This window comes from Eubalaena glacialis, chromosome 4 (assembly GCF_028564815.1).
Source record: "Eubalaena glacialis isolate mEubGla1 chromosome 4, mEubGla1.1.hap2.+ XY, whole genome shotgun sequence".
NCBI classification, from domain to species: Eukaryota; Metazoa; Chordata; class Mammalia; order Artiodactyla; family Balaenidae; genus Eubalaena; species Eubalaena glacialis.
In genome coordinates, this window is record NC_083719.1 from 83,186,214 (window position 1) to 83,211,867 (window position 25,654).

Genomic DNA, 25,654 nt, shown 5'->3' on the forward strand with positions numbered 1-25,654 from the left:
ACAACAAAAAGTTACTTATTTCTCTATAATAAACATGAACTTCTAAAGTAAACACAACAGTGATTAGTATCACCTAGTTCTAGCTTCATTTTAATTTCTCTACTAGCCTATTTTCAATCCATCTAATAAGAGAATTTCACCATAGGGAGTTTTAAAATTTAAATCAATAGGAACATAAAATGTGAAATTCTCCCTAGGATGTTGAATCCATTACAGACAAAGATTCTGTAATATTAATCTTTGTATCCCTGAGAATAGTACTCAGTACAGAATAGTTGTTTCTTAAATTCTTTCTGAAAAAATATCCAACTGTTAATATGATATCAATTATTGAAACTAAAAATTAAAAAACTACATATTCTTACATAGGAAAAGCAGCCTTCCAATTTTTTTTAAAAAGCCAATTTCTTATCATTTTATTTAAGAAAGCATATACTTGGAAATACACACATAGTTTATTACTCTGATATTAATATCAAAAAGCAGTGAAATATATTTACCCATTATATGATTCAGATACACCTGCAAATGGCTCATTTTCACAGTTGGCATAAACAAATACAAAAGTCAGTGCAAGTGCAGTTATAGACGTGAGCAAAGCAAACTTCATTATGTTTTTACACGTCATTTTGAATTTCGAAACAAGGATACCACCTAAAATCTGACCAAGAGCAGCTCCGGGAATTAAAACAGTCCCTAATGAGAAAGAAGACACAGTGAGAAAACATACACGTATACTCAGTAACTTATACCAACAATTGGAAAACATCAAAAACAAGTAGTACTATGGTTTTAACATCTGAAAGCACTCATGTGATTTAGAAACAACATGAGTAAATGAGTTAACAGTTATATTAAGTAAGAGATTAATAAAGTTAATGTTTTGAATATTAAGATTAATATATATTCGCTTTAGCTCTGTATATAGCATTTGTATCTCTCAAATTCATACAATAGATTGTCTAATGTCAGAAAATTGGAAACTTTTATCAAAATCAGTGTAAAGTTTAAACTTCCAGGAGTGGGCTATCCAAAATTTTATGCTATTTTAATAAATATCTAATGTGGTAAAGTAAGATTATTAGATTAAGCTAGAACAAAGAAAATGTTTTACCTGCAAGGGTAGCTGCAGAGCTGGAAGACAATCCAAACTGATTTTCTATAAATTTAGGTAAAAATGTAGCAAATCCAGTAGTAACTAAGGCTTCTGAGCAAGTTGATAGAACTAAACACATAAAGACAGTATTCCTCATCAAATTCTAAAGAAAAAATACAGTTCACCAAATGAATAACTATGATTATACTGCAAAATGCAGCACTAGAATGGTAGGTACCATGATGAAATAGCACATTTTAAATACACACAATATAATTATTTGTAAAATTTCAGCATCTTCTTTAGCACAAAAGTATAAATACTGATCACTAATAGTTTTATACATACCATGTTGAGAAAATTTATACATGGAGCACCTAGAAAATTGACAGATGATTAATCAGTAGGGTGAATGTGCCTTGATCATATGCAAGGGACCAGGGAAAGGAGGTAAAAGCTGGCTTGGAAAGTTCTCTTCCCCAGTCTTACTATATATCTCCATACAATAAACCTACCCCATATTCGATTTTTTTTAATTGTGTTCTGAATTCCTATGTCCAGTAAATGAAGAATTGACTGTGAGCAAAGATGAGAGTGGTCTCTAAGTATCAAACTTTTGGTATTGCTCCACAAGTATTGCTCTCGGTAGTTAAGAACCTTAGGTATAGAGTTAAGCAATTTTCAATAAGGGTCTATATTGCTGGAGTTCTCAGAACCTTATTAATCTACCAGAGGGGAGTATAGAGATTCAGTTATTTCACAATATTTAACCATAAAGTGAAAAACCACAAAGTATAGTTCTAGAATATTCAATGCAAAAAAGTTTCATAAAACTGAGCAACACACACACACAAAGAAGTCACAAAAAGGCAAGATAAGAGATTTAGAAGTCAGAGCCAGATGATCGAACATAAGAATAACAATAGTGACAAAAGGAAAAAAAGCACCTGAATGAAGAAATGCAATAATTTTTAAAAATAATGAGTAGAAAATATTTAAGTTTTCAGATTGAAAAAGATAATGGACTCCAAGCAAGGATTAATGAAAAAATGATACATATTTAGGAATAAACTAGTGAATTTCCTGAAATCAAAGAGAAATGAAAAAATTTACAAATTTGCAGATAGAAATAACTAAGAATCACATTAACTTGAAACTTCTCAACTGCAACATATTTAACTAGAAAAGAGCCAAACATCTACAGACTACTAGAATTAAAGGAGTATGATCTGAAAGTATCCATCCAGTCAGCAATATCATTCTGACATTCAAGGATACTTAGATGGCATCCTATCTGAGAAAAACCAGCAATAAAATGCTGTATCTATAGAGATCTGAATCAGAATCAAGATCTCAAAGCATGAGAACATAAGGATAAAAAAAGCATTGGTGAGTAATGACTCTTGATACATATAAGAATTTATAAAATAAATTAAATAGAAATATATGAAATAGAACAGAACTACTATAAAAGAAAATAACAGTAATTAGAATTAAAAATTATAAACAATCTCAGCAAAACACAAGAATGTGCCTGTATGGAAGAGGAAGAAGGAGAGTTAAAAAGTAGGATGAATGTAGTAAAAACATTTTAAGGCTTTCATTTGAGGAGGAAAAAAAATAATGAAAAGTAAATAAGTTCAAATCTTGAAAAGGTAAAATTATAAACTCCCTTATGTACAAAACTTTTATGATGCTAAATAGAAAGAATACTTCTCTGCCGAGTTCAATAAAACAGACCATAACACGTTTGTTTCTTTAACCTCAAATTCAAAACAAGTAACCACTAACCGCCACTTCTTTCACAGGGGAAAAATATTAGTTTGGCATTCTCAAAAACATATTTACAATTCAATGATAATTGATCCATCCATTACACAAGGGAAATGGCATGGGATAATGGACTAAATGCTAACGAGGAACCACTGAATATTGATATTGCCAATAAGATAACTCATGTTCTTCCAACCAATCTACTCTGGAATAGTTTTCATTTACTCAAAGCACAATACAATTAAATCTGAAGAGGTTTTTATAAGAGCTAGAACTATAGTAAATAAGCAAGCAAGAGTGCATTATGATAATATTTGTGTGTATGGATATACTGTTTACATATATTTGTAATATATACATATATCTACATATGTATGTGTGTATAGGTGTGTGTGTGTGTGTGTGTGTGTGTGTGTGTGTGTGTGTGTACAGTGTTATTTTACCTTTAGAGCAGCTGGAAAATCTTTAAAACTTTGTCCAAAATTCCCATCTGTATGTTGTAAAGAATTACTCTGATGAATCTGGGAAGTTTTTCCATCTTGAATTTCTGCTGTACCTAAAAAAATAGTAAATTTACCCGCTCTATCTTCTTGCTTTCTAATGATTCTTTCTCATCCTTTATGCATTAAACAAAGAATGTTTAAAGCTTTTCTCTTCTACTCTAATTCTAACATGTTTTTTAGGTGAAATAATATTTACTACCTATTATCATGTCTTTAATTTTTAATAATAGTACTGTGAATAAATCTGAGAAAACAGTCAATACATAGACTCATAAGTTGGATGGCCCAGGGTAGAAAGAAATCAATGAGTCCATCTACTTCTACTCTGCCTACTTTTCTTCTGCCCATTTCCGGAAGTTAATCATCTATTCTGTTACATCTATTCTGTTACATATAACAGAAACAACTAAATGCCTTCAGCCTGGAGAAAAATACTTCTATAGATATGTATATGAACCACATGATTATAAAGAAAGAAAATCTCACAGAGAAAGGAATAGATATTCTTTTCTATTCATCTTTTCTTTTTGGACAGATTTTTAGTATTGAAATTTGGTGAAAATAAGTATACAAAAGCATGACTTTGGTGACAATTGAAAAAAAGTACTTGTACTATCATTAACAAATAATTAACATCAATAATTTAAAGCCGATTGGCTCTTGAAGTTACTAACTGAATACAAACTAATAGTTTAAAAGATATTATATCTCACATAAACATAAAGCAAGATTCCAGATAACACATAAGATACAAATTTAGTATTTAATAAAGAGGTGAATATGTACAGTTTTATTGGGTATTAAATGAAAATAAAGAAAAAACATGAATATTAAGATTGTTACCCAATATTTCCTAAAATAAAGACAGATATTCAAAAGTTTGCATAGGCAGACAACTGAGATTCTATTTAAAAAAATAGTGAATTTTCTAGGGTTCTTAGTAATCACGTAGAAAGCAATACTTGGCCTAGAATTGGAATAAAACTCCCTGGTTTTAAAGAAAATATTTTTACCTGGTAAGTGTTTTGGAAAGCAGGAAAAAGGTATTATCAAAGACCAGGCAAAGATCCAAGACATAAGAAATCCAATCCACCATGCCCCCAGCCATCGCGGATCATCCTCAGTGATATCAATGCTGTATGACAGAAAAACAAGAGGTAAAAGTCAACTCTATCTTGTTAATTAAAACTCAGTCACGATAATTATATAATTTATAATTCAAATGCATATATAGAGAAATATTATTATATTATCCAAAATTTCAAGTGGAGCCATTTTGAAGAATCACAATGGATAGCAGGCATAAATGAGAGCTCTAAGAATAATGATTTACAAAGTATTCCACATGGCAAATACAACACAAGTTTTAAATATTTAATAGTAAATATATGTATGTTGACTATTTGAAAGCATGCATGGAATTTCTGAACATTCTTTATCTAACTTTGGCTACATTTTTCTTCTCTGAATATTATAATATTTAGTATATATATAGAATACTAAATACACCTCACAGCGAATCACTGATTTTTGTTAAAAGCCCATACACTATGCCCCAATTGTGGCATTCATTTGAATGTAAAATTCTTCTGAAAGTGATAATATGTTAACAGTTTGTTATAATGGTTGTCATATTTTTATATCAACAGGCTCTTCCCCAAAACACATCATTTCTACAACTCATTTCACTCCACTGAAATTAAAACCCAGCTTTCTGCTCAAGGGCTTCCTCTGTACAGCTTTTTATATAGTCTCTAAAAGATTAACCTAGGGCTACAAACATCAGTATCTTTGTATTGTACCACCTTCTGAAATTTTTTATTAACCTATAGTCTCTAAAAGATTAACCTAGTCTCTAAAAGATTAACCTAGGACTAACAGCTAAAGAACAAATCACGTACTGTGACCACATTTTCTTATTCATTGCTCACAGTCATGCAAAGGACTGTGTAGTTACAGTAAAATGAGAAAGTATGGCCTCAGCAAAGGCCACTAACTTCTCTATTCAGGAAAAGGAGAAGGTAACTCAGTGGGTAAGAAGGGGGTTTTGGAGTCAAAAAGATCTACTTCATTTCATGCCTTGGCCACTTACCAAGTTCTGTGTATCAACTACCTTATAAGATTATTAAGAGGATTAAATAAAATGGCATGTAAAATAAAGTTACACACAAAACCTATGTTGTCTAGAACACAGTATGGGATAAATAAACATTACCTATTATTATCCTCCAGTGTTACAGCTGTTAAAGCTGAACAATTGTGATCTCTATGATATTATCAGAGCTACTATAGCACTTAGTCTGAGAATCATAAACTCTCGAGACTCTTCAGGCTATCTACCTACAGCTAAATATACTGAAAGCACACCTAATTTTAATTAAACTATTATTTTTGAACAATGCACAGGGTACTGGTTATGTATTTTGAAAAATTTCACCATCTAACTATTAAGCATCCTTATTTGTGAATAAATACACTATACCAAGAGATGGTGTGGCATTAATTCGTGAAGCAATGCAGCCAAAATAGTACATAAAAATTGTGTGTATTTAGTTTTGTTTCCTGAAAAATCCTTCATGATATTCTGAAGAAATACTATAAAAATATTCCATCTATGGTACTAACATGATTAAAATAATATAAATCTAAATAAAAGAAAAATAGATATTGCCTTGCCTTTGTCCCAAATCAACATCAACGTACAAGGCTAGCAACTGTCCTCCCAACACATAGCCAAGAGCAGGGCCTAAAATTGACATGGAATAGCCAATTCCTAGAAAAAGAACAAAGACAATGAAAATGGTCATCTGTGCAACTTTGCTTTGAATGTCTGACAAGTGAAGAAAGAGAAATATTTTACTATAGAAGAACAAAATGATTAGAATTATATGAAAATTACACATATTTTAACTAAAAAATGCCATTTGAGTGGTATCACTTGTCAAGGAGCTTGAAATACATAATTCAATGTCAAATTTTTTAGACTACAATAATGATGGCAACAAATCCAATAATTATAAATTTATGAAAGTTATATCATGTTAACTCACAGCAGGGGTAGTTCATCTACTATTACCCTTTGTGAACAGTGATAGTAATTACCGGCTACAATTCTTACAGAAGAAAACAAAGTGAAATGAGAAGCCTTTTATACTCTGTACACATTCCAAGAGCATTCTTTATGCTTTAAGCTGATTTAAAACCTGGATCTGGTTCATTAGTCTGTTTCTAAAAGTAAACCATTAAACTCCTTCTCTTAGTGAATCTCCCATTTTAACTTGCAACAGAATTAAACTGACCTTATTTCTCCGATATTTAAAACTTTGCCATATATAACTTTTTACTTTTTGTTAAAAAATTATGCATACATCAGTATCTTCATATACTACCACCTTCTGAATTTTTTTATTAATTACTGAGATTCTCATTCTCATACACAAAAGAAAAGGAATATACCATACACAAAGTGAAGCATACATCAATGGTAAAAATGACTTATGTACTAGATCAAGGCTCCAAAGTACAGGTCATTCAAGATGATCTGAAAACATATAAGAACTTTTATTTATCTATCAACTACCCTAATTTATATTATAACTATATTTTTAAATGTAAAAAATGTATTGGTAGAAAATTTTAAGTATATAATTTATAAATAAATAAGTATATATATATATATATATATATATATATATAAATATGATTCATGCTCAAAAAATTTTATGGCTAAAAGTACATGATTAAAAATGCTGGAAATCAATGATTCCCAAATTATCTTTGGTATAGATCTTTTTATAAATTATTTCCAAAAGGGTTTAGACTGATACATTTGTAAGGATACCTTATAAGTTTTGTGGAAGTATAAAATTGCTATAGGGCTTCCCTGGTGGCACAGTGGTTAAGAATCTGCCTGCCAGTGCAGGGGACACGGGTTCGGGCCCTGGGCCGGGAAGATCCCACATGCCGTGGAGCAACTGGGCCTGTGCGCCACAACTGCTGAGTTTGCGCTCTAGAGCCTGCGGGCCACAACTACTGAAGCCCGCGCACCTAGAGCCCGTGCTCCGCAACAAGGGAGGCCACCACAATGAGAAGCCTGAGCACCCCAATGAGGAGTGGCCCCCGCTTGCCGCCAACTAGAGAAAGCCCGCGAGCAGCAACGAAGACCCAACACAGCCAGAATAAATAAATAAATAGATCTATTAAAAAAATTGCTATAAAAGTTTCTAAAAGTTTATTTTCACTTTTTGACTTTCTTCATGTTGGCACGGATCTATGCAATTCACACTGAATAGCACTATCGACATCGCCTGCTTTCTCAGTCCTCAGCAATTACTCCTCGGTTAACAATAAAGACTGCTTTGCATATGTTCACAAATATGTTCATAAAAGAAATATATCAAGAAAGCAAAGAATTTAAAGATTTCAGTTGATGAAAGGTGAATTTGCTATGACCCCAAAATTAAAAATTGTGGTAATGGTGGAGGGACTATGGTAGACTAGTATTTCCAACCAAATTGCCCACTAAGAAAAACTTTTAAAAACTGTAAAAATTATTTTTAAATATAAGGCAGATAAAAATAGTGAAGGACCACTGTTTCACGATTCTTAAAAAGAGAGAGATTTAACAAAAATTGGGACTGATTTTTTTTCCTGGGTATGGTGGCTAATTCTATAAGAGGCACAGGGAGGGTAAACTGTCCTTTGCTAGTCTCTAGGAAGTAGGGAAACAAAAGTTGCAGTTTAGGGAGTAGAGCTTATAAACTTTCCCTGTCCTACATTTTAAGTTGGCACCTACGAGGCTATACTCTAAAAGCAAGGATGAGTTAGAAGTAGACTGGCTCACAGAGTAAGTGCAGTTTAGCTTCAAATAAACTCAGTTCCTGAAATTAGATAAAGGGCATCCCAGATTGTAGTGTTCCCATGTACGACAGAGGTTGGAAAGTTATTAAAAGACACACAGAGTGATTCTGAAAAAAAATTCTAGAACTATAAAATACATTTGTCACAATAAAAATGAAATGGATCCACAGCAGATTACTTAGAACTGAATTGAGTATTACTAAACTGGAAAATACATTATTAAGTCAGTAAATATTTATCAAAAAGCACAGAAAAAATACAGGATAGAAAATACAGACAAGATAGTAAAGGAGAAACAATACATTAAAAAAACAAAACAAAACCCACAAAGGCCTACCATACATGTAATTGGAGTAACTGGAGTCCCAAGAGAGGAGGCAATAGGGCAGAAGTTATATTAATAATCATAGGAAATATTCCAAAACCAATGAAAAATATCAAGCAATATATTCGTGAAGTCATATAAGTTTAAAACAGATGAAATAAATGGAATCTTGCACCTATACACTCAGAGTAAATAAAACAAATGAAAATCAAATATAAGAAAAGAATCTTAAAAATGGTAAACATACATAAGAAACAGTGGAAGTGAATACAGTAGCATAGCACTTTTAAAGTACTGAAAGAAAATTAATGGCCAACTAATTATCTATTCCCAGTGAAAATATTCATCAGGGAAAAGGGTAAAAAAAAACTAGATGAAAAACTAAGAGAATTCATCACAAGCAGACTGTTCCAGTAAATTAACTCAAGACTGTTCTTCAAGTTAAAGGAAAATGATCCCAGACTGAAACTCAGAGTAGCAAAGGAAAGAAGAGCAATAAAAAAAGGTAAACATGTTTATAAAAGTGGATCAATATTTTTAAATAAAACAGTAATACTTATTTCAGGAATTTAAATATAGAAGGGATTACAGTACACAGAAATAACTGAATAAATGTTGGGAACGGAATAAATTTAAAGGGTTTTAAGACCTATGTGATGATTAGGAATGTGGTAAAAGTATCAATTAACATTAGAATTTCATAAAATCAAGTTTGCATATAAGGTAATTAGCAGATGAACAGTAAAAGAGCATATACCTAGGAAATTAATGGAGGGCAGAAATGAAATAATAAATATTAAATTATCAAAAAGAAAGAAAAAAAGGGCAAGAAATAAGAGTGTAGAGCAGATAGGAAGCACATATTAAGATGAAAGATTTAAACACAAAATAACATTAAATGAAATTAAAAGTTCAATTAAAGGACAAAAATTGTAAACCCCAAAAAAGCATTTAAAGAGGAAAAGGTTGTGAGGCTAGAGATGCTGTGTAACCACTTTTTTCCTTCATTCTAATAGGTAGCAAATTTTGACTGTTTTCATTTTGCCCATTTTTGCCTTGTTACATAAAATTGTTTCACATAGAGGAAGGCATGCTACCAGTAATATATACTATTTTAAAAGAAAGAAAAAGGGAGGAAGATTTTGGAAATGGGGAAATGTATACAAATATAAAAAGCATACGAAAGGATTTCAATCAACAAAACCTAATTGCCCAGTGAAAAGTATCAGTTATCTGAAATTGAAAAAAATTAAAATGAGTTTCCCAGTTTTGTTACTTTTTGTTTTTTTCCTTTACTCTCAAAAATTACCATTCAATGAATTCCTACAGTACAAGAAAAAGATAAGGTAGCAGGCCTTGTGGCTGCTATCTTTAGAAAAACCTGTTCGCAAGTTTGGCTCTCGTCTGGCATCTGGGATCTTAAATGTCCAGAGGGATGCCACAGTTCCCTAACTAATAAAGGTGGCTCACTGTGCTCAAACTGTTTGTATAAACAATGTGGTTTTGTTGAACACTTGTATTCCTTCTGAGAGTCTAGAAATTTTCTATGTGCAAGGCAGAGGGTTCCTACATGATCAACTACCAATAAAATCCTTGGGCGTTGAATCTCTAATGAACTTAGCTGGTAGAAAACATTTCATACATGTTGTCACAACTCCTGGCTAGAGGAATTAACTTCAGTCCGTAGGGTTCCATGAGGAGGGAGTGGACTCTTGTAAGCTTGCAGCTGGTTGTCTCTACTTCACCTCATATACCTTTTCCCTCTGCTGATTTTGCTTTGTATCTTTCTGCTGTGATAAATCATAGCCCTGAGAACTGTCAAGTCCTAGAGAATTTCAAATCTGGGATGGTCTCGTGGGCCTTCACCCAACCCTCCCATGCTTAAATAATTTTTGAATAACTTCGTATTTTGTGTGTTACTAAAATATAAAGATTGAAATTGTTTTATGAGAAGTACTGATTAGAAGAGGACCTCAGAAAGAAAATCTGTGAATTGGGAAGAGTGAAAAGCATCACTAGTAGCTAACTGAAATAAAAGCACTGTTAAATTAGTAAATGGAGAAGTTGTACAGATCAGCCAGAACGTGTAAAGAGAGAGCATCAGATCTTGCGGAGAGACCAAAGCAAAGCAAGTAGAGAAAACAGGTAGAAGTGTAGTGGTTTCCATATTAGAGATGAGCCTAAGAGATTAGTACCCTCTATCAGGGTTGCATTGAACACACTTGACTTCCAGTGACTACGGCAATAGGTCTTTGTTATAGACTGAAAGTTTGTGTCACCCCAAAATTCATATGTTGAAACCTAATTCCCAATGCAATTGTATTTGGAGGTGGGGCCTTTGGGAAGTGATTAGGTCATAAGAGTGGAGCCCTCAAAAAGGGATTAGTGTGCCCTTAAAAGAAGGCCCCAGAGAGCTCCCTTGTCCCTTCTGCCACAGCTAAAAGTCAGCTGTCTATGAACCAAGAAATGGGCCCTTACCAGATACTAAATCTATGGGCACCCTGATCTTGTATTTCTCAGCCTCCAGGATTGTGACAAATAAATTTCTCTTGCTTGGAAGCCAAATAGTCTATGGTGTGCTGTTATAGTAGTCCAAATGAACTAAGTCCCCTACATTAGAATAATAGACTGATAAAGTGAAAATTCATGTGCAAATAAATTACACATTAATTTGGATGTAGGGCCATGCATGGTCTAGTTAACTCTACCAGGAACTTCAGGGATGGAATGTAAGAGAAACTTGTACTGCTAAGAATTAGTTCACAAAGGAAACAAATTGAGTCATACATAAAAAGCATTAATCTGAAATGGAGAACTCCACAGGAGTTTCCGAGTACCATTGTATGGTTTCTTTTGTTGACTAGTCAAGTCCATGTAGGATGAAGTAAGTCAGTAGAACAGCAGAGCTCTATCCCCACACCTGTGTAAATTAGCCTGGGGTACATTCCAGCAATCTAGACAGCCTACTGCTTGGATGGCACTTCCAGGAAGGCTGGCATGCCCCCCACAGGAAACAGAGCAGGATGTCAATAAAAATCATAACCGCATTCAACTGAAGGACATGATACATCAGCATATAATTAAACAAAAAAAGTAATATTGCATTTATCAAATGTAAATACCTATGAAATCACAACTTCTTAATAAGTGTATGTTATGCTTTCCTTATAAATTAAACAAGCAGTAAGATAAAATGACACCGAGACATTTACATTAGAAAGCAAACTTACCTATATAGAGAGAAGATTTGTGGGTGGGCACAGAATCATCAATAAAGGCTGTTCCTAGGGTATAAAGAGGAGTTCCTCCTGTTCCCAGCAATAGTTGTCCCAAAATAAAGACATACAAGTAGTAGAAAAGTGAAGAACTTGAAGCAGTACAACTGGTTTTATTCTTTGTTGTTAAGCATGTATCTTTAGGGGAAAAAAAAATTGTGAATTTATCAAAATTTTAGCTAATAATTTAAATATCTTACAAATTATACTTGCCTAACATAACCTTCCTTATTTCTTCCAATCACTTCACTTTGATTATACTTAAAATATTTTTAAATACATGCATTATTAAAGAAAATTTATGAAACATTACATCAAAATTTAGAAAATACAGAACAAAACTGAGAAACATTACTTAAGAACCAAAATTAACAAATTATGTAAACACAAGTGAATCAAGTGGTGCCAGGGAAGGATAGTTTTCAAATTGAAGGGAAAAAAAACACTAGACTTGACTTTTTAAAGTCATAAATACAATATGACCACTGTACTCATTTTTTCTTTAAAAAGATTTTTTTGTTGTTACCACCATATTGATTTTATCAATCAGCATGTTAAACACATTTGAAAAGTGTACTTAGACTATAGGATATTTTGGCCAAAACAGTAATTCTCAATATTCACTACATGAGACTTCCATGGTGGCATAGTGGTTAAGAATCTGCCTGCCAATGCAGGGGACACGGGTTCGAGCCCTGATCCGGGAAGATCCCACATGCCGCTGAGCAACTAAGCCCGTGCGCCACAACTACTGAGCCTGCGCTCTAGACCCCGTGAGCCACATTACTGAGCCCACATGCCACAACTACTGAAGCCCGTGCGCCTAGAGCCCATGCTCTACAACAAGAGAAGCCACCGCAATGAGAAGCCTGTGCACCGCAACCAAGAATAGCCACCACTCGCCGCAACTAGAGAAAGCCCGCGCGCAGCAACGAAGACCCAATGCAGACAAAAATTAATTAATTAATTAATTAAAAAAAATATTCACTACAAAGCAGTAATATTTAGAAGTTATGTCTACTTCTTTTTTACAGGTCAAACTATTTTATTACATTTATATTTTGAAGCAATCTTTGGGTCCATAGGATGTTTTTTTGAATATTTTAAAAGGAAAAATTATCTTTTTTTTTTCTTTTTTTCCTTTTATTGAAGTATAGATTTACAATGTTGTGTTAGTTTCTGGTGTTTAGCAAAGTGACTCAGTTATACATATATATATATATTCTTTTTCATATTCTTTTCCATTATGGTTTATTACAGGATATTGAATGTATTTAGTTCCCTGTGCTATACAGTAGGACCTTTTTGTTTATCTATTTTTATATAGATTGTATCTGCTAATCCCAAACTCTCAATTTATCCCTCCCCCACCCATTTTCCCTAAGGGGGGTAACCCTAAGTTTGTTTTCTATGTCTGTGAGTCTGTTTCTGTTTTATAAATAAGTTCATTTGTATTGTATTTTAGATTCCACATATAAATGATATCATATGGTGTTCATCTTTCTCGCTCTGGCTTACTGCACTATGATAATCTCTAGGTCCATCCATGTTACTGCAAATGGCATTATTTCATTATTTTTTATGACTGAGTAGTATTCCATTTTATGTATGGAGTCTTCTTTATCCATTCATCCATCAATGTACATTTAGGTTGCTTCCATGTCTTGGCTATTGTAAATAATGCTGCTATTAACATTGGGGTACATGTATCTTTTCAAATTAGAGTTTTCTCTGAATATATGCCCATGACTGGGACTGCTAGATCATGTGGCAACTCTGTTTTTAGTTTTTTAAGGAACCATCATACTGTTTCCACAGTGGCTGCACCAATTTACATTCCCACCAACAGTGTAGGAGGGTTCCCTTTTCTCCACACCCTCTCCAGCACTTGATATTTGTAGATTTTTTAATGATGGCCATTTTAACCAGTATGAGGTGATACCTCATTGTAGTTTTGATTTGCATTTCTCTAATAATTAGTGATATTGAGCATCTTTTCATAAACCTATTGGCCATGTGTATGTCTTCTTTGGAGAAATGTGTATTTAGGTCTTCTGCCCGTTTTCTGATTGGGTTGTTTTTTCTGTTATTGAGTTGTATGAGCTGTTCGTATATTTTGGAAATTAAGCCCTTGTTGGTCACATCATTTGCAAATATTTTCTCCCAGTCTGTAGGTTGTCTTTTTGTTTTCTTTATGGTTTCCTTTGCTGTGCAAAAGCTTATACGTTTGATTAGGTCCCATTTGTTTATTTCTGCTTTTATTTCTGTTGCCTTGGGAGACTGACCTAAGAAAACATTGCTACAATTTATGTTAGGGAATGTTTTGTCTATGTTCTCTTCTAGGACTTTTATGGTGTCATGTCTCGTATTTAAGTCTTTAAGCCATTCTGAGTTTATTTTTGTGTATGGTGTGAGGGAGTGTTCTAACTTCATTTATTTACATGTGGCTGTTCAGCTTTCCCAACACCACTTGCCGAAGAGACTCTTTTTCCCATTGTATATCCTTGCCTCCTTTGTCGAAGATTAATTGACCGTAGGTGTGTGGGTTTTTTCCTGGGGTCTCCATTCTGTTCCACTGATCCATGTCTGTTTTTGTGCCAATACAACACTGTTTTCATTACTGTAGCTTTGTAGTATTGTCTGAAGTCTGCGAGGGTTATGCCTCCAGCTTTGTTCTTTTTCCTCAGAATTGCTTTGACAATTCTGGGTCTTTCATGGTTCCATATAAGTTTTAGTATTATTTGTTCTAGTTCTGTGAAAAATATCATGGGTAATTTGATAGGGATTGCATTAAATCTATAGACTGCTTTGTGTAATATGGCCACTTTAACAATATTAATTCTTCCAATCCAAGAGCATGGGATATCTTTCCATTTCTTTAAATTACCTTCAGTTTTCTTTATCAATGTTTCATAGTTCTCAGCATATAAGTCTTTCACCTCCTTGGTCAGGTTTATTCCTAAGTATTATATTTTTTTTAATGCAATTTTAAAAGGGATTGTCTTTTTACTTTCCGTTTCTGATATTTTATTGTTAGTGTAAAGAAATGCAACAGATTTCTGTATGTTAAACTTGTATCCTGTTACCTTGCTGAATTCTTTTACCAGTTCTAGAAGTTTTTGTGTGGAGTCTTTAGGGTTTTCTATATATCATATCATGTCATCTGCATATAATGATAATTTTACCTCTTCCATTCCAATTTAGATACCTGAAAAATGGTTATCTTTAGGATTTGATTAAAATCTTTTTAAAAAATCACATTCAAAGCCTGGGTATTAAAGTAAATCCATATTTCCTAAACTCATCATATAATATTAATGAACTAAGAGATTTGTTAAAAATATATTTCCAACCCTCTCCCTTTGAATCTGGTGTAGTATCCAGGAATTTTCATTTTAACAATGGCCTCAGCTAATTCTATTTTCATTTCCTTGATATCAGATCAAGATTTATTATTTCCTGATTGATGAGACATAAGGCCCCCTAAAGCACCAATCCTGAATATTCTTTAACTGGTTCACTGTCATCAAATTTTCAGATGCGAATTCTATGCATAAAAATATATTTTTAAAATTTTGTATTTAAAATATACTCTATAATACTGTATATATTCATGTTATAAGAGGTTGATGGATATTTTGGCAGATAATTTATTTATATTTGTAACTGGGCTAGGTCTGCATTATTTGTGATATTTCCCTGGTCATGTCAAACATTTGAATTATAATTCTTGGTTTCAATATTCACTTTCCTGGAGGTAGTAGATTAGACTAACAATCTCTTATTATTTGCTTTGTTATTTGCAAATTGTTCATTTTGCAAAATTGAACATACGTACATGCATTATTGGTTTACTATTTTTCTCCTATTTCCTTTTTATAATAGGTAAATTGCCTTTAAGAAAATATCTTTCTGTAGTAATCTGGTAGACCTTTAGATTATAAGAGTATTCTGCAGGGTTTTGGTGTTTTTTTGTTTCTCCCAGAGGAAGTAATCAATGGGTTTCAGCCTTCTTGTTTAAATAAATTTTAAATAAAACAGAAGAATACCAAGAAAAAATCCAAGCTCTCCCTTACCTCTGACTGCCTCTATTTACGCTCTGCCATGTCACTTAGATGAAGGCAATAACCCCTGTTAACAGTTCCTTTGATCATTTTTCAGACATTTTCTCACACATTCACATGTTTTATATCCACTTACATTTTTACATATGTATGATCATACTAAACATACTATCCTTATATTCAACAACTTCCAGTTTTCACTTCTTATGTCCTAGAAATCCTTGATGTTGGAACTTAAAGCTGTATTTAAATTTCTTTGTTGGCACTGTTATAATATTCCACAGCATAAATGTGATTTATTTACCAAGTCCAAAACTTCTTTTTTTTTTTTTAAGTTTGCTTGTATGCTTTTTTTTTTTAACATCTTTATTGGAGTGTAATTGCTTTACAGTGTTGTGTTAGTTTCTGCTGTATAACAAAGTGAATCAGCTATATGCATACATATATCCCCATATCCCCTCCCTCTTGCATCTCCCTCCCAACTTCTATTTAATAATTAATAATATAACATATATTATTAATATTATATTATACATACATTTAGGTCAAAACAATGTTGTGATGAATATTTTTAAAATTTATCTTGGCATATTTGTGCAAGCCTATTGTAGGACACGTTCCAAAAAGTGGAACTACCGGGTCAACGTGTATAAATATTTATATTTGATTTGCCAAGTTGCCATAACAAAGAGTTATAAATATATGCATTCCCATTAGCAGTGCAGCAACACTCTTGAAAAAATCTTCAGTGAACTTAAGCATTTTTCTATATGTTTATTGGCCACCTGCATGTTTTTCTGTGAACTAACTTCTCAAATTTACTTCAGAGCTTCTGAGTTTGATATCTGACTTATAAAAGTCTTCCCTTTCTCCATGATTACATATAAATTTATTTATGTTGGGTTTTATCCTAGCATTTTTACTACTTTATTTTTTAATTCATATGTAATATATTTTAGTGGGAAAAGACAGGGATTACAGCATTGTGTTGGATTAACCAAAGAGTACATAGTTTGTTAGATTTCCTATGTATGGGTTTATTTCTGGATAATCAGTTTCGTGTCACTGATCTTTGCAGTCCCTCTCCACAGATCTGTTTTAAGTACTTCAGCTGTCTAAGGTTTGTGGGTATCAATATTTCAGCCCGGCTGTATCCCATTTTACAGTACTACATGAAAGGCTCTGTAACAGTTAACAGATCTTATTTTATCATTTTTCCCAAATAAACAAGGCCTAAGATCTACTTATGAAAACTACTGTATCCAATATATTACTCTCTCTGCATTACTTCTGAATAATTTCCTTCTTTTACTTTTCCTAGAATTGATAAAAATTGATAATGAGATGTCAAGCCACAGAAAGGCATGGATGTATCTTAAATATTTATTGCTAAGTGAAAGAATCCAGTCCACAAAGGATACATACTTTATAATTCCAAATATATGACAATCTGGAAAAGTAAAACCATAGCAATAGTTGCCAAGGGAAGAAGGGAGGGAGGGTTGAACAGATGAAGCACCACAGGATTTCTTTTAGGGTAGTGAAACTATTCTATATGACGGTTTGATTGTGGATATACGACACTAGTCATATATTTGACTAGTATTTGTCAAAATACATTGAACTTTATAGTACAAAGAGTGAACTTTACACAAATTTTTAAAAATCATTTAAGAGGCCAAAAGTTTCCAGGAGGAAAGGCAGAATGTGACAAAAGGATCTAACTGTAATACAAATGTATGAAACAACCTCACTAAGGAGAGTGGGGGTAAGAGTGCTGACCTAAGTAACTTTGGAATGAGTGGAGTCTGCAAGACTAAAGGCAAAAGTAACTATATATAATCACTGTATTCTAGATGATAAAGTTATTTCCCATTCCGCAATTAAAGAAACCAGGGCCCACTGGAGAAATAGCTGATTTTAGGACTGGAGCAGGAAATATATAGGATGAGCCTGCAGCACCTCAGAGTGCAAGAAAATAAAGAAAACAAACAAAAATATCTGCAATCATGGAGGTATGTCAAAGGTACACAGGAGCCAACCAAAAAAACTCCAGGTAGACAAAGCTGGAATAATTTGAGCAACAAAGTAAAGTTGCATTGGATTATAATCTAATGTAAAATATAAGTCCATGCAGCCACACTGAAAAAAAATAATTGAATAAATAAATAAATGTGGGAGAAGAGACAAATGTCTAATGCAGAATAAGTCCAAGTAATTTATGTAGATACTGCATCCTCAAAGAGATGGCACATAACACTCCATTTCTGAAATGTTGGGTGCACATAGTGACTTTCTTCCAAATCATATAGTATAGAAAGTAGGAAAAGAGTTACTTCACAATGGATTAACCTGAAAAATACTACCTGAGTCAGATGATCAAGGTTATCATCAAGAGTGATAAGTGATGTTGATAGCATGTACCCTTCATATGATGTGATGAAAATGGCATTTTGCCTGTGTGGTCCTCCCCCTGAAAATCCTATAAAGCCAGTCTAATCACAGGGAAAACATCAGACAAATCCCAGCTGAGGGACATTTTACAAAATATCTGACCAGCACTCCTCAAAACTGCTACGGTCATCAAAAAAAAGAGAAAAATCTGAGAAATTATCACAGCCACGAAGAGCCAAAGGGACATGACAACTAACTGTAATAAGGTATACTGGACCAGATCCTAGAATAGAAAAAGGAAACTAGGTAAAACTAAGTAGATCTACATAAAGTTTGGACTTCTGTTAACAAGTAGAAAATTTAATAAATGACGTACCAATATTAATTCATTAATCATAAGAAATGTAGCATACAAAGTAAGATGTTAATAATAGGGGAAAATGGTTGTGGTATATATGGAAACTATACTATCTTCACAATTTTTCTGTAAATCTAAAACTGTTCTAAAAAGGCAAGTTTATTAATATTTTTTAAAGTATAGAATAAAACAGCCAATTACAAATAAAGGCTTAAACTTTCATAAAAATTTAAAACAAATAAATAAATAATATAAATATACAGCAGCAATTTTTATTAAGCAGATACTACCAGAAATGCAAAAATAGATGTAAAAAGTTAAAACAGCAGACTAATTTTCATCTTTCCCAGTCCAAGACAGCAAATTGTTAAAAATAAGCAATGATAGAGCAGGCCTAAACAGTATAATTAGTACCACTGAATTTAGGAAAACATGTCAAATTCTAGTCTCTTATAACATTGTGTCTTCCATTTTTAGGTACCATGGACAATTCTAAAAAAACCTGACCAAATATTATGCAACAAAAATATCAGTATATAATCCAAAGAGTAAATAACAATAATACTCTATGACCAAAATGGAAAAAAAAAAAAGCTAGAAACTTTTAAGACAACAGAAAATGAAAAGGCCCTTCTATATGGAATTCAAAACTAAAAACTCTATTAAACTATTAAACTCTATTAAACTCTATTAAACTAAATTAAAAACTCTATTAAACTATTCTTTGATCAAAAAATTATAATTACAAAATTTCTCAGAAATGATACTAGAAACAAACTACATTGAAATTTATACTCTATAACTAAAGTAGTTCTTATAAGAAAACCATGTCATTGAAACAAAAAAAGACCCCCGAAAAAAGAAGTCAAAATAAAAAACATATAAAAATAAATTGCACATTAATGAGTTGCCCCCAGCACTAACACCACTGGCACTAGATGAGTTTATCATAGAATATCGATGGAGAAGATAACATGCAAAAGAATATCTAGGAAAAAGAAATACTCAAAAAAGCAAGCAATTAAGAGGCATCTCTAATAAAAAGCAATAAAGAATTAACAAAGGGGGGACTTCCCTGGTGGTGCAGTGGTTAAGAATCCACCTGCCAATGCAGGGGACCCGGGTTTGAGCCCTGGTCCAGGAAGATTCCACATGCCACAGAACAACTAAGCCCGTGTGCCACAACTACTGAGCCTGCGCTCTAGAGCCCACGAGCCACAACTACTGAAGCCCGCATGCCTAGAGCCCGTGCTCCACAGCAAGAGAAGCCACCGCAATGAGAAGCCCCCGCAATGAGAAGCCCGCTCACTGCAACGGAAGAGTAGCCCCCGCTCGCCACAACTAGAGAAAGCCCGCGTGCAGCAACGAAGACCCAGTGAAGCCAAAAATAAATAACAAAATAAATTTATAAAAAAAAAAAAGAATTAACAAAGGAATAGAAATCTGATTAATAAAATGTAATAATAAAATTCACACAAAAATAAATCCTTTTAAATAATCAGTAAAATAAACCACTAGCTAACATAATGAGAAGGAGAAATTACATATATACAAATAATACATGAAAAAAGGCAATAAACTATGAAGAGAAGAAATTTTTTAAAAATCACAAGAGACTACTTAGAACAAATTACTAGCATATTAATTTGAAAATCTAAAATGGTTAATTACCAAGCCCAGATAGTTTCAGAGATGAATTTTACCAAAACTTTATATATTAAATAATAATCATGACAATAATAATAAATGATAAACTTAACACTACTTAATCTATTCCAGAACATAGAAACAAGATAAAAATTACCAAAATATTTTTACTGATTACAAATTGATAATAACATGTGAAAAAGATTAACAACACCGAAGAAAACCATAGACCAATCTCATATCTGAATATCAATGCAAAAAAATCATAAACAAAATATTAGCAACAAAATCCAACAACATATATAAAAAATACAGCATGTCTTTTTAAAGAAGCACTAGGAAGTCTATTAAGATTTAACATTAGATCTAATTAGAAAAATCAAATGATCAGTTTCATAGATTTCAAGTAGACAACTGACAAATTGACAAATGTCAACATAAAATAGGAATAGACATTTCTTTAACATGATCAAACATATAAAAGTATATAAGTGTGTATACATACACGTGTATGTATATGCACACATACAGACTGCTAAAATCAGGAGTAAGACAAGGATGTGCCCTAACTCTGCAATTTTTCATATTGTATTGGAAGGAAAGAGAAAGGAACTACAGGCCTATGAATTGGAAATCAAGAGGTAAAACAATTTCTATTTGCAGAAATTATAATTGTCTTTTTGGAACACTTAATTGGTTCCAGAACCAATGGAAAAACTACTAAAAACAATAAAGGAATTTAGTAAAGTAGTAAAACATAAAATTAATTTTGAAAGAGATAAAAAAAGAATATACAAAAAAATAAGTAAGCTTCACATGCATAAGTTAGATGACATGATGGAATACCAATGTATAGTAAGAAAGATAAACTAAATACACTTAGAAATAAATGTGAACATCCTATATGAAGAATACTTGTCTACCTAGCATCATTGAGAAGCAAGCAAGGTGGGACAGAACAAGGAACAGTATGTCATAGAGGCATGGTGCCAGAGAAAAATTCTAAATCTGAACAGCAATCTTTCTATGTGGGGAAGAAATAAAAGCTAAATAATTTATTCAGAAGGAACATCTGTCTCAACCAGAGAAAATCCCCACTTGTCCAGACAGAGTTCCAGTCCCTCTCCTGCATGCATACTGTTATGCAGGACTCTAAAATGGTCCCCAACATTCCCCATCCTAATTCCTGGGACTGTGAATTTGGCAACATCACACCTGATTCTGTTACAGTGGCAAAAGGGATTCTGCAAAGTAAGTTCGCCTTACTAATTAACTAACTTAAGTTACTAATCGGTTGATTTTGAATTAGTCAGAAAGGAGATTATCTGGCTGTGCTCAACAATCTAATCACATGAGCACTTTAAAAGCAGAAAGCTTTCTGTGGCTGGCAGAAGCAACGAGAGAAATTTAAAGCAAAAGGGCTCTGTGAACCTTTGCTGCCTTTGAAGATGGAATGTGGGGAGCTTCTAGGAGCTGAGAGCAACCCCCACTGACAATCGTCAAGGAAATGGGGATCTCGGTTCAACAATTCCAAGAAACTGATATTTCACGACAGTTTAATAAGCTTGGAAAAGAATTCTCTAGAGCCTCAAATGAGAATGCATCCAGCTGACACCCTGAGTTTGAGACTCTAAGCAGAGAACCCAGAGCTATGCCAGACTCTTGAACTATGGAAAGTGTAAGATAAAATATTTGTGCTTTTTCAAGTTGGTAAGTTTGTGTAATATGCTATGCAGCAATAGAAAGTTAATACAAACATCTTACAAAAAGCTGGCCAAGGAATAATTCACTTCATTCAAAGGTAAATAATAACCAAAAAAGAAAAGCAAATGCATAGCAGAACAATTACCATATTGCCATCCTTTAAAGTGATGAGAACAATTGCTTCCTAAAATCAAAAGGTGAAAACAGGGATTTAATAAACTCACGAATGTGGTCAGATAAGGGATTTTTAAAAAAGGGAAAAAAATGGGCTGAAAGAACTCTGGAAAAACATCCCCAAACAGAAATAAAAGTCACATTGCAATGGACAAAAGAGAGACTAGAGACTGTGAGAATTACAAGGACAGACAGAAAAGGCTTGAGAAATACAAACAAAATTAAATGAACAAAACCTAAGACTTAAAAGATTAGAGAGAAAATTATAGAAATGATATTCAGACAAAGAAAATAAACATGCATAATCAATCAGAATAGAAAATATATATATATATATATTCAAAGGTAAAACTTAGTAAATGAAGACTGATCTATAATTTTAAAAGGCATAGAAAAACCCTGGAAATTTTGATGCAGAACTTTCAACACTAAAAGTCACTGAATTTTAAAGATGAAGAAAGACTTCTTTGAACAGTCAGGAAAAAAGATAGTCACTTAGGCAGAGGGAAAAAAAAAAAAAAAACCCTTAGCTGGCATCAGACTTCTTTAAAGCAACATTAATCCCATAAAGGCAGTAAAGGAATGACAAAAAAATCAGTGAAAGATAATGTGACTCAGAAATTTTACACTCAGCCACACTGTTATCCAAATATAAAGGCAAAAGACAAATATTTAACATATTTAAAATCTCATGGAATTAACCTTTCCTTTAAAAACAAACAAACAAAAAAAACACTTACTACAGGGTACATTTCAGCTTACCACGAAATACATCATTCAGAGATGCATCATGGGGACCTAAAGAAAACTATTCATCTTAAGTAATATTAAATAATTTATTAAATTGTGTCTGTTATAATACAGCTTTACAAGATAGATAGATTTACCCACTATGTGAATTCTGCGGTATTATTGCTTAAGGAAACTATCTGAACCTCGAATTTCAACTTCTAACGTGAAATCAAAAAATTTCTGACAAAATACTTAACAACGCTAAATTAAAGGCATGTGATTTGACAATACACCACAAGAGGGAGCTTCTATGTTGTTTATGAACACAGAGGAGTGTTGCTAATAAAATTAAGGCTTAGAATTTTACTTAATGAACAAACCAGTGTCTAGTCCTGCCCAGTAACATGTGCAGGAACTAAAGGCAAAAAGGCAAAAAGGCAAAAGAAAATCCATATACCAGAATATTTAGAAGTTAAATATCAAGCTCAGTGCAGCCCTCACCCTCACATAGAGGTCCACAGCCTGCTCCCCGCCAAGCATTTACCTTCAACACCTATAAGTTTAAAGAGACCACCTTTTCCTCTGGCCCATCCTGCTGCCAGGGGCAGGGAAGGATGTTGCAGTCTTGAGATGGTATTCCACTCCCCTAGCCACACTTTTCTGACAGTATTTCCAGGAGGTGTCCGTGCCTCCTGAGAAGCACAGTTTTCTGGGGAACCCGGTCTGCCTAATTACCTGCGTCAGGTACTTTGAGGTGGCTAACTTTAATGAAAAGCAACCTCTCTTTCTCTCTTCCCAGGAAGTGACTGTAATTTTCTTCCCCTGGCTCCACTTCCCATATTCTAACCACTGCCCTGAAAAGGGAGAAGGAGCTGCTGCTTTTGTTTAAACTTGACCATCCCTAAGTCTACGTAGCAGCTTCTGGCCTGGAGATGGTAGCTCATCCCTACCTCCCTCTCCTATAACCTCTGTTCACTTATCCTGTGTACCAATCTTGCAAAAATCTTTCTCACAAAACTTTAAGAGAAGAACAAATTATCTTTGAGTTTCAGTGTCTGGGATATGGGTCCCTCTAAGCACAGGGCTCAGGGCAAGACCTTCTTGTCCGGACCTAAGGGCAGGCAGCTGGTGGCAGGTTTGAGAGAGGGGGAAAAAATATTCTTCTTGAAGGTGGGGAGCAACACTCAGAAGTCCAGACTTCCTTTGCCTGAGACAACTGATACGGGAACAGGAGATAGGCCAGGTGGCAGCAGGGAATTCTAGGGCTGCTTTGGTTCATAAAAATAGAGAGCGTGGGTGGGAAGAGGCGGCACAAGGAATCTCACAGACAATTTAGGACTCTATATTTATGGGTACTGAAAAGTTGAGAGAGCCTTTGCCTGTGCAGCTAACCCACCTGGGATGCTGACCTGATCACTCACCTCCCATGGGAACCTAACTCAACCAATAAAGTGATTTTTCAAAAAGAAACTATCACGGCATCCATACAAAGATGTTGTAAGAAAAAAGACCAACATACTTTCATTAAAATTAAGATTAGGACACGGACCACAAAAATATTTTCATGGAGCAGGTGAAAAATGTGAACACATCATCATGGCAAAGCAGAAATGAAATACCTTAGAAAAGAAGTGGTGAGAGGAAGAAAGAGGATATGAAGCTTGCACTGGTAGAACTCAGAGAAAAAAGTAAAAGGGAAAAACTAAAATCTCATAGAAAGGAAGATAAAATTGAAAGGGGTACAAGGGTGAATGAATTGAGAAAACACAGTAACAGGCACGTAATACAGAAATTAGAAAAGTGAGTAAAATGAATGATAAAGAAAAATAGCAGAGGAAATGCTAAGGATATAAGGTGGCCAAAGAAGATCATACATACACATAATTGAAGTATCTGAGAGAAAAAAAAAAACTAACATCATGGAACAAAATACTCAGATATGTAGTTTAAGAAAATGTCCCTAAAATGTTAATATGCATGTAAATCTATATACTTCAATCTGCATAACTGGGTGCCAGGGAAACATGACATCAACAGTCATCACCAAGATAGAGCTTCAGCTGGACTTTCAAGAGACTCCAAATTTCATAGACATATGGACTCTTGAGAATATTCTTGGTAGAAAATATGAGCAGTATATTATATATCCAGTGTCACGAGCACTTCTAAATGATTTCAGAATACACAGGTGGAAAAAGGCCACTGAGAACTTAAATAACGTAAGAATGGATAAGAAATTCCCTAAAAGGCAAAGATCAAATTATGAATGTAAAAAAGAGAAACAGTGAAGTCACAAAAATGAATAACACCTTGTGCCAATTAACATATTAATCTTTAACTACAATGAAATCTACCCTATTTTACTCACATTGTATTGTTCCAGAGGAAAAAAACTATAAGCTTTCACATACACTTCCTAGTCTAATCTTTACAACTTTCTGCAATCATTTTACCAGTGAAGAAACTGAAGCCCAAAATCACATGCTCTGCGTAGTCGGATTTTGCAACACAGCCTAATAATCTGATTCCTATTCTTCTGATCCTCCAATATATACTCCATGATCTTTGAGCTATAATTTAATGAGCTGAACCATCATCTAAAGAGGTACAAAGGAAGATTTCCCCAAGTATAATTTATAGAACCCTAGGCTTCTGAGAATTTCCATAAACAAAAGGATGCTTTGGTCAAATTAGTTTGGGAAACACTCTATTATAGCACTTCTCCTCTTAGATTAATAAGCATGCATTT

At 33.4% G+C, this 25,654-nt stretch overlaps 1 protein-coding gene across 2 annotated transcripts in view; it reads right to left on the reverse strand.

Moving 5' to 3' along the window:
* Positions 1 to 25,654, reverse strand: part of LOC133089845 (solute carrier organic anion transporter family member 4C1-like) — a 60,094-nt gene that overhangs the window by 13,867 nt on the left and 20,573 nt on the right. For both annotated transcript variants that reach the window (XR_009700752.1, XM_061188023.1), the window contains exons 3-8: positions 11,788 to 11,970; positions 6,049 to 6,145; positions 4,386 to 4,507; positions 3,313 to 3,425; positions 1,115 to 1,259; positions 501 to 696 (exon numbers count right to left, since the gene is read on the reverse strand). Coding sequence is in view for 1 of the 2 variants with exons in the window: in XM_061188023.1 (XP_061044006.1) it covers positions 501 to 696; positions 1,115 to 1,259; positions 3,313 to 3,425; positions 4,386 to 4,507; positions 6,049 to 6,145; positions 11,788 to 11,970 (856 nt within the window). In the remaining variant the exon portion in view is untranslated. The remainder of the gene's footprint in view (positions 1 to 500; positions 697 to 1,114; positions 1,260 to 3,312; positions 3,426 to 4,385; positions 4,508 to 6,048; positions 6,146 to 11,787; positions 11,971 to 25,654) is intronic.